Source organism: Notothenia rossii (genome assembly GCF_949606895.1).
Source record: "Notothenia rossii genome assembly, chromosome: 8".
NCBI classification, from domain to species: Eukaryota; Metazoa; Chordata; class Actinopteri; order Perciformes; family Nototheniidae; genus Notothenia; species Notothenia rossii.
This window is the reverse complement of record NC_136906.1, coordinates 67,639,652-67,649,878: the sequence shown is the minus strand read 5'-3', so window position 1 is coordinate 67,649,878 and position 10,227 is coordinate 67,639,652. Positions and strand designations below refer to the sequence as shown.

At 38.7% G+C, this 10,227-nt stretch overlaps 1 protein-coding gene across 3 annotated transcripts in view; it reads left to right on the top strand.

The window, feature by feature from the left end:
- Positions 1-10,144, top strand: part of alkal2a (ALK and LTK ligand 2a) — a 14,239-nt gene extending 4,095 nt beyond the window's left edge. The window contains exons 2-6 of one of the 3 annotated variants that reach the window (XM_079643217.1): positions 3,340-7,654; positions 8,044-8,097; positions 8,313-8,393; positions 8,497-8,571; positions 9,344-10,144. In XM_079643217.1, the coding sequence (XP_079499343.1) occupies positions 7,279-7,654; positions 8,044-8,097; positions 8,313-8,393; positions 8,497-8,561 (576 nt within the window). In that variant the 5' untranslated portion in view covers positions 3,340-7,278 and the 3' untranslated portion in view covers positions 8,562-8,571; positions 9,344-10,144. Of the gene's footprint in view, positions 1-3,339; positions 7,655-8,043; positions 8,098-8,312; positions 8,394-8,496; positions 8,572-9,343 lie in introns of those variants that run through there. The other 2 variants (XM_079643216.1, XM_079643215.1) reach the window with 2 other exon arrangements.
- Positions 10,145-10,227: the final 83 nt, after the last annotated feature.

Here is a 10,227-nt window from a genome sequence, read left to right as displayed (position 1 = left end):
ACACTACAGAAATCCCAATTACACTGACAGCTAAAGTGTCATTCCTCAGGAGTGAGCAACAAAGAAAGGGTTGAAAAAAAATCAATTATTCTGTCTGTCAAATATTGTGTGATTTAACATGATTTGCATGCCTTTGATGGTCTGTGATTCGAGGAAAAGGTTGCTTTAATGAGAGAAAGTTACATATAAAAAGGCTTCACCTTAATGCCCTTATGTCTTTTTCTTTTTGAAGTAAGGAGTTTGAGGTTGGCAGCCAGATGGAGATTGCACAAGTTGTGCAGACCACAACCATCAGCATCACGTCACCATCAGGATTATATCGCAAAAGATAGCCTGGTTTTTGTGAAGACACAATGTTCAAGAACACTATTTCCACCCTAACTCCACCTTCTTTGACTTTGACCGTTAATAGCAAACATGTGTGTCTTACATGCAGGAAAATATTTACTTCACATTTGTGGATTTTTTCCAACGAGGAGGGGAGGAGTATGTGGGATTTTGAATTCCCATTAGATTGCAATTATTTGACGAAAAATAATAATAGCAAGGGGTATTGCATTTCAATAGGACATGTGTTAATTTGTCTTTAGGAGCAGGAAGAAGCTCTCCGGCATTTTAGAAAATGTCTTCCACAAGTTTCTGCATGGAATTAGGTTTAATTACTTTTACAATTGCCACCACCACCGTTAATAAAGATGTCACACATAAAATAAAATAAATAAAAAACTATAATGATTATATTTACAATGATCAAATGCGCATGCGTAATATAAGAGACTCACAGAGAATGATGACCTTTGCAGTTTTGTTCAGCTCTACGTTGTTATGGCCACAATAACCTCATTATGTATTATTTTCTAACTTTGACAAACTCGGTTTAGTCTTATCTCTATATTGTTGCCTCTGGCTATAAAAGGAACCTGTTTCTTTGAAAATATCACAAAACATTGACCAAGAACCAACCAGCAGACTAACACAGTAAGCTAGCTAGCATAGCAGAACATTTTGTGTTTAAAGAGCCCAACAATCATCACAGTAATAGCCCTATAAAGGCTGCAGGCTTAAAGGAAAGTCAATATAAGCTTTACATTTGCCAGGTTTCAAGAAACACAATTTCAAATATTCCTTATGTTGCAATGTATATGCAGGATGTTTAAATAGGCATCTATTAGCTAACACGTTAGCAAGCATGAGTCACAGCCGGTTCCCCAAAAATGTGTTTTTGGAGGAAAGCTGTGATGATGGCTGACATGAAACCTGCGTTTTTGTTATTTTCTGATGAAACTAAATATTTGAATGTATAGGATCTATGTTTTTTGGAAACATTTAAGATTCACAATTAGATATAGGCTAATTATTTGCCTGACTGCTTTTTTCATATCGTAGCCCATTCATAACTACCATATTAAAAGTTGAAGGGTATTTCTCACAGTTTCTATGAGATCACATAACCCTGTTTAACTGCCATGTCAAAATGAGACGGCTGTTAAAAACTAAACATTTACTCTCAGTCATCGTGGTATAAACATCGGAAGATATACATAGAGGTTTGATTAATCCATACTGTGCCCTGATGACACTTAATGCAGAACATTCTTTAAAACTTTGGGGGGAACTTCTGTGTAGCAATGCAGTGGGAGTCACCGACTCAGGAAGGAGACACGGGATGAGCGGGAGCTTTGATGTCAAACACTGATGGTTTATTTAGGAGTTTTGGATGGAGGATTCACATCACAAGTCACAGAGCCAGAGGTTCTGACTTCACGGGAGAGTTGCCAGGTAACTTCTGGAGCGCCTCTCTCTCGTTAGACCTTTTAACTGGTTTCACAGAGAGTAATCAACATATTTGAGAAGATAGCCTAAACAGCAGGGAACACTGAGTCACTTGCTTATGACACCTATGGCCTCACACCTTTGAGTCCACAAACACCGAGAAGGAAGTGTCCCAGTGTACCCACAACAATAAACCATCTGTGACCTAGAGTTGCCCGGTCATAGAATGGGAACAACAACAATATGGCTGAAGCAGCCCATTTCCTTAAGGGAGATAACAGACGTCAGGGTTGGTCATAGACGTCAAAGGGCAAAAAGGTTAGATATCTAGGAGTCCAGGAGAATTATTCCCTAACAAAAACGATTTATTATGATTGCACAACTAAAAATAATCAATTTTTTCTTACATAAGAAAGCTGCTGCTTGTGTCAATTTCTCCTGTTTCTAAGCATTATTCTCATCCTGGTGTATATTGTTTTCACGTTGCATCTATTCTGAAGCCCTAGATGAGGAACACATTTCTTGGCTCAGCCGTGCCTTGGTGCTGAAAAAATAGTTAATGTTTCCTGATTGCAAAGTTGCAATCCGGAAACATGAACTCATTTTTCATTTTGACAACATAATTAGTATCTTTCCATCTTTGACAACATAATTTCTTGTGAAGTACATTTGTTGGCAGGTGCATGTCAAATCTGCTCAGACTCTTTAGACTTATTTCAACAGTCACATTAAAACAATTATTAAATCAGCCTACTATAACCTAAAGAACATATCTAGGATTAAAAGACTTAATGTCACAGCAGGATTTGGAAAAACTTGTCCATGCTTTTATCTTCAGTAGACTGGACTACTGTAATGGTGTCTTCACAGGTCTCACTAAAAAATCTAGAAAGCTGCAGCTGATTCAGAACGTCGCTGCTCGAGTCCTCACTAACACTAAGAAAGTGGATCACATCACTCCTGTTCTGAAGTCTTTACACTGGCTTCCTGTGTGTCAAAGAATAGATTTCAAAAATACTGCTGCTGTTTATAAAGCACTGAATGGTTTAGGACCAAAATACATTTCTGACCTCCTGCTAAATTAGGAACCATCCAGATCTCTCAGGTCTTCAGGGACTGGTCAGCTTTCTGTCCCCAGAGTCAGAACTAAACATGGAGAAGCAGCATTTAGTTATTATGCTCCAAATATCTGGAACAAACTCCCAGAAACCTGCAGGTCCGCTGCAACTCTGACTACTTTGAAATCCAGGCTGAAGACTTTTCTTTTTGTCGCTGCTTTTAATTGAAACTGGGCCTTTGTGTTCATCAGTAAAGTGGAACTTCTGTGTGAACTATTCACATCTTAAACTGCACTGTAACTTTTTATTCATGTACTTTTTATTCATGTATTTTTTCTTTTATTGTTTCTTTTATTATCTTTTCTTTTTAATTACTGATTTTAAATGTCTTTGTCTGAATGTCTTTCATTTTTGTAAAGCACCCTGAATTGCCTTGTGTTGAAAGGTGCTATATAAATAAACTTGCCTTGCCTTATTATTTATTATGTTGTCTACTTTGTTGTTCCAGATACTACCTAGATCACCATCACAAGGCTACAACTCCTGTTTCCCTCCTACGTCAATCAGGTCTGCACATGTTCGTTTACAGCTGTATCCAACTATAAACTAAATCTTTTCACAGCTGTCTTAAAAGTCCATGTTCAATACACGTGCTAACTGACTGAACTGATACACAACATAATTTATCATTTACACTGCGCTCAAGTTATAGCAAAGTAAAAGCCAACCATATGCTAAATGTATTAGGAGTGAGACATAAAGAATCTGGATAGATGAATACAGTATAGAGAGAAAATATGTAGATTGAGCCATGAAGATGATCTTATCAGGAGGATTCTCTATGCCCAAAAAACCATGGATACAAAGGGGGGCCGGACAGTGATAAGTATTTCAGGGGTGTGAAAAAACCATGGTAAATACTAAAAAAAAGAATGATGGAAGAGAACGTGTTTCTAAGCTGGCTTACTTGCACATGTTAATCATGCTTAGTTTTTTGTGAAACACATTTTCCTTTCAGGAAATGGAAGTACATGGTTTCTATTTCAACACAATTTAACATGTGTTCTTTCCAGCCATCAATTATGTCAGTTTATGTAACCCTCACGAATGAAAATATGTTTAACATCCTTGATTACAGAAGCGGTTCCTTTTGCTGTGGTCAACATCAAGACCTCGCACTCTGACAAAGACTGGAGGAAGTGAAATTCATAACTTGGACAAGAAATCCAGGAAGAAAGAAGCACGTTTATGGGAAGACAACCACATCCTCCTGACAAATAATTCAAATGTCTTGCAGAAGAAAAATATCACCAGGAGTTTAGAAAAGAAAGGAAAATGAGAAATTAGAGGTTTTACAGCAGTGCATGGACATGAATCATACTGTAGGGTTACACATATTGGACAACATGTGACATGGTCATATTGCAAAATAATAAGAAGCAGGTTCAACAAGGTTGAACGCCTGGTCCTAATTGCTGTCTTCACATTGTCAAACTTTTCAGTTTGCAAGAGACATGCTTATCATCAGTCAATGAAAACAAACCATTGAACTTTGCCAAAACTCACAGAATGAAAAAGCAATTCATCTGTCATACTGTAACTTACGTGCTTGCCAGACTATTTACAAGATTACTGACAATCATGGACACTTCAACCCTGCTTTTTCGTCACCGGTCATTTAAAACAAGAGTAATTTTTTTCTTCTTTAGTTTCGATTTGTGGTGTAGATTGTGGTACTTTGAGAGGTGCCAGGTAATGGCATGGGTGATGCCAAGGTGCCTTTGAGCAAGGCACCAGACCCCTACACTGCTCCCTAGTGCAGGGTTTATGAAAATGTGTGTGACAAGAAAAAAGGAATTTAGGAAGTCATTCATCCAAATGCTGGGTAAGTGTTTGTTATGATCACCACTGTATACAATTAACATTTGAATTATTTTAACAGTGATTGCAGAATGGCGCCCTCTGCTGAAGCTGCCGCCTTTTTAATTGCAGATTTTTGAACATTTCAATATTTATGTATATATATATATATTTCATCTGGTGAATAATAGAATATTTGCTGTTTGTATTGAATCATAGTGTTAAATTATAATGGGATCAGTGGGCATTGCAGAGCGGCTTTGAGGTGAATGCCAATTGATACATTTTAATGTTTTGAATAGGAAACGTATATAAGGTTAGTCTAGTCCGTGTTGGAGGTAAATATCTGCAGGTGTACTTTATCCATTTGGAACAGTTTATGAGTGGATGCCTGACTGTCATAAATAGTCTAATAACTATGGTTGTTTGCTAGATTATCTCTCTTAACACTGCAAGAAAGTTAGAAGTCAGATCCACCATGCTTACTGTCATTACACTGGTTTCCAGGTTTAAGAATGCAATACATATCTAAATTCACCTGCATTACGTAACATTCGCTGTCCAAAAGCTTGTTCATGGAATTACCATCTTCTCAAACCACAGATCGTATCAATGTTATTGGATGTCTAATTACGCTTCCTAAAAGTTGGATGCATAATCTCTCATCTACAAAAAACAAGATTAATCATTGTGGTGTGACTCACCATGGAAACCAAATATCCATTATTTTTGTCATCGTTTTGGTCGATAAATATAATCAGCTCAGTGTTTAGACAAGGAACCCTGTCTGCCTTTATACCGGGAGGCACTTCATGTCTTGTGAGAATACACAGAGCAGTGCCTGTGCCCTGTGTGGAGGAGAGGGTTGTAGCTGGGTGACAGTGCGCGCTGTCCTTTCAGCACCAAGGATTCACATGGTCACAGGAGGTATACTTAGCAGAGAAAAAACGGAGGTGTTGTGCAAATAGTTATTATAAAAGCCAGCACTCAGACACAAAGTGTATGTTGGGTATTCCAGAGATGACTTCCACAAAGTTTAAAGTCATATTTTCATTGTTTTTTGCCCCGTGGCAATGCATGAACTATATTTTCATAAAGTTATGAAACATGCTGATTTCATTCAACGTGTTTTCATAATAGAGTAAACTAGCCTCACTGGTCAGACTGAGAGGGGGTGTAGAGGGGGTGTGATCCAAATACACGCCCTGACTTAAAGAAAGCTGTAGCAACCACAGTAGGCTACTTGTGGAGAAACCTTGTGTAGGCTCAAATATGCTGTAGTCAGTTGTTTTGTCTTGAAAGTATAGTGCACTAACTTTTAAAAACGTGAGTAATTAATTTTCTCAGTATCATCCCTAAACGGTGCGTAATTGTGTTTCAATTCCCAAGATAATGTAAAGTGCGCAATGGCTCTAAATGAAGTTATGAGAATCAAATGGATATATGGGAGACTTTCGATGCCGGTATCTGCGCTGTGTGCTGGGCTAATTGGAAATTTCATTGGAAGTATTAGTTGGAAAAACGCTTCCTGTAACTGCGTATCGCAGAGATAAATGGAGTAACGGAAAGGAGGGGTGCGCAGAGAACTTCACACCGCGTGCAAGTGATGGTCAGTCAACTCAAGTGGACTTTTCGCTTCAGGAGTGCCAATTATGTGTCTTATTATTATCACAGACACGGCGGAGTAACCCCTCAGGGGACAGTTCACGACGTCTGCGAGACAGAATAAAAAGTGAGCTGATCCGCTCCTTCAGTGAGGACGCACTCAGGACTTGAGCACCGGACCTATCAGCGGTTTGTCAACCCTCTCCCTGCAGTTGGCCGGTGTTCAGAGGATGAGCACAGACGCTCAGCGAATACTCAGAATAATACTCGACTTCTGATGCTCCATTTTTTAATACAGAAGAGAAGACTATGGGACATACTTCGGACCGGACAGGAACAGGATCCTAAAGTTGCGCACAGTTCATTATTTCTATTTTCATAATTGTTGGACACAGGGAACGTATTCAGTAACCTATTTGAAAACGCTTTATCGGCCTGAAGGTAATTGCATTTCTATCATCTCATGGTTAAATATAAACATGTTTGTTTTAATGTCCTGCTCATATGATCTTGTGTAACCTAAACAACTGTATTTGCTAAACAAATCTGGGAACTCCCAAATAAAAAGTAAGAAAACAGTGAAGCAACAACAGAGTAACCAAGACAAACCGCAAAGGTTACTAATAAACATGCATCATATTTCTACTGATTTAAGGTCAGAATAGAGTTTACAGAATAACCTTTACAACTATATTTTAAAAAAAGTGTACCAACAATCACTGTAGGACAATTTCGAAAAACTTTAATAGAATACGATGTGGGATGTTTATTATAAAGGCTAGTTTAGGGATTAAAGTACAACATGACAAATTACATCAATTGTGATCTACGTGATGTGGTTTTACTTGTCAACTGAGTTCAAAATGCATGTGATTTTATGCAAATTATGTAGGAAAAACATTTGGACAGCTTTGTGGCTAACAGTCTTGTTAGCACACCAAAGTGTAACTTGGTCATTGATAATCAGTTTGATTCGCCATTCATGCTTGATCTCTCTTGCAGGTCTCCGGTTCAACTTTTTCCCCACAGGCGTTGGAGAAGGACTTCACTTTTTTTTTTTCTCTCCACGGAAGCTATGAGAGGTCTGCGTAAACACGTAACTATGGCACTAGTGCTACTGATGTGCGCGCTGACCGGCCACAGCAGCGAGAGCGCGCCCTCGGCAGCACTGGAATCGGCTGCAGGCGGCAGGGACGCGCAGCAGGACTGGAGGCGGATGGTAGAGATCGTGAAACACGTGGAGGACAACCGGGGTCGCCACAGTGCCAAAACGGCAGCCCCGTTAACAGCGAGGAACCCTGCGGTGGATCCAAATGATTTACGCAAGCTGAAAACAGCCAGAGGGGATCAGACTGTCGGTGAGTGACGGCTTGTCTCCTGGGCGGGACGATGGTGGATTCAAGGGGATGCTGTAGCCTGTAGCCTAATGAAGGATCTAGCCTACTGGAATATTAGTCATATTGCAAAGTCATTGTACACTGATGGAACTAACTAACAAGGGATAATAACAACACATATGTTTAGCCATGCAGATATTTAGTTGTAGGAAAAGACCAAAAGTAATTGCTTTACAATTATTTTCTCTTTGTGTTTGCCTCTAACTAAATATCCAAGTTTTACATTTATGCAAAAGATACTTAGACTTTAGGTGATGTGAAGGATGACCCTTTAGAAAATATGCTTCAATGAATGAAATACTTGCTGTTTAAATCTAACACTTCCTTTCCTATCTTCTCTCCTTCCACAGGCGTATTCCCCAGAGATCTCAGAAAGAAGGAGAAATTCCTAAAACATATAACAGGTGAGGCCACTTGTGTGTCACTGGTGCTCGGGTGTCCTGTCAAGAGTATGTTAAAGTCAGCATTTTGTGAAATAAATGTTATTGGACTGGCTGAGGCAAAAATACAAGACGAGTGATTGATAGTCTTGCAATCTGTAATGGCTGTACACCAGATGTAACGGCAGGTTCCCAGAGAGTTAGAAATGTTCTCACAGGCTGCATGTCTTTCTTTTCAGGTCCGCTTTACTTTGGTCCAAAGTGCAGGAAGCACGTGTACAGACTCTACCACCACACCAGAGACTGCACGATACCTGCATGTAAGCCCTTACAAAATGAGGAAAGACTCTTTGTCAGTCCAATGTCAACACGATGTATATGTCAGCTTCAACTCATACTCTCTGTTTCATCTTCTTCTCTCAGACTTCAAAAGATGTGCGCGGCTTCTCACAAGACTAGCTGGCAGCCCGCAGTGCACAGAGGGGTAGCACACACAAGGTAGGTACAGTGACATATATCACCTTTAATATAAACAAATGTTTTCTTCTGCTTTAAACTAAAGGGAGACACTATACTGTAGGTAACATTTTAAAACCTAGTTGGTTATATACATTTAGACATTTATGTTTTGTATTACAAGTTCTCTGAAATATTATGTTTTGTTAACTATGCAAAAGAGCATTAGCTTATGCTAATCTTGATGAATTCAGGATACATCTACATCCAATTAGGAAAATAAACCTGTACATGCACATTTTAGATGATTTCTTTACGCTAAATGGGAAAAAAGGCTGTTTATCAAACAATTTAGCCCATATTCTCATAAACCACCAGTGCAAGAAATACATGCTTTTGCCTGTAGTGTCTTTCCTCAAACAGAGCATGGTTACATGTGTTGCACTTGTATTTATAGACGTTAGCCGCTTCATTATTATCAAAACATGTGACAATTTGGACTTAGTTTTACTGCAACTTAGTAAAAAAGTAAAAAATGCTGCTACAAGTAAAAGTCCTAAAATGGTATTAAAGTAAGAGTAGATGATTGATTTTGAGTATATTTAGCTAATAATAAATAAGGTTTTAGTACTTTAAGACTAAATCCTGTGCAAATAAGGGCTGAATCTCACTGTGTTAAAATCTCAGTAATGACAAGCGTGCTGTACAGCCTGCTAGTTTCCTTGATTTATTGTAATTTGTTTGGACATCAAATATTTTGTTAAGTACTGCCAAGTTGGTGAAAGCGCTACATTTCACTTCCTCTACATTGCAGGTTGAAACCAAAACACAAGTTCTTCACAAGAAAAGAAAACGTGGGTGAAAAAGTGCCTTGGACAGTGAGAGGGAAGCTAACAATTCTCTGACCAGCCCCAACTGACATTAGGGACAGTATGCCCTTCAGGGAGACCTGCACTTTTAAGGAGTGGATTATTGCCTCCCGTCGCTCTGCCTGGGCCCCGATGGACGGCTGCCACCATGAGGGAGGCAACCAGCCAACTAAACCACACCAAGATAAAGATGGTGAAACTGAAGAGTGGAGACGTGGCTGAGATAAAACAAAAACAGGGCCTATTTCCCTGCTGGCATCCAAAAAGATGTTGCTGAAACAAAACAAAAAGGGATTACATATTTTTATTTTGGTCATTTCTTTAAGAAAAGAGCAAAATCCAAATGATCTGTTTTTCGTTTGCTCTGTAGGAGTGTTGTGGGTTCGAGCCATCTCTTCTACTGCACTGCCCATTACGCAGAGAAATCGCTGACCCCCGGCATATAGTTTATGCCATTTGTGCTCACTGAGAAACACTTGTGATTACATTATTCATTGCATGAGCATTTCTCTGGGTCTTTGCAAGATATGGTAAAAAAGGAAGTGGTGGTTGTAAGTTGCAGCCCTCCTGTGGATCTTGGTAGAGCGTGGTAAAGTCTATATTTATATTTTTGAGTTGTCACGAGGTTTCATTGTACATACTATTGGCCATATGAAACAAGAGAAATATGTATATACTGTAAAGCAAAGCATAAGAGGAATCCACCTATCTACCATAAATTAAAGTGGTTGGCATTTATCAAATTGCTGTTAAATACATATATATATACATATATATATATATACATATATATATATATATCTAAAAATGAAATATATTTAAATAAATT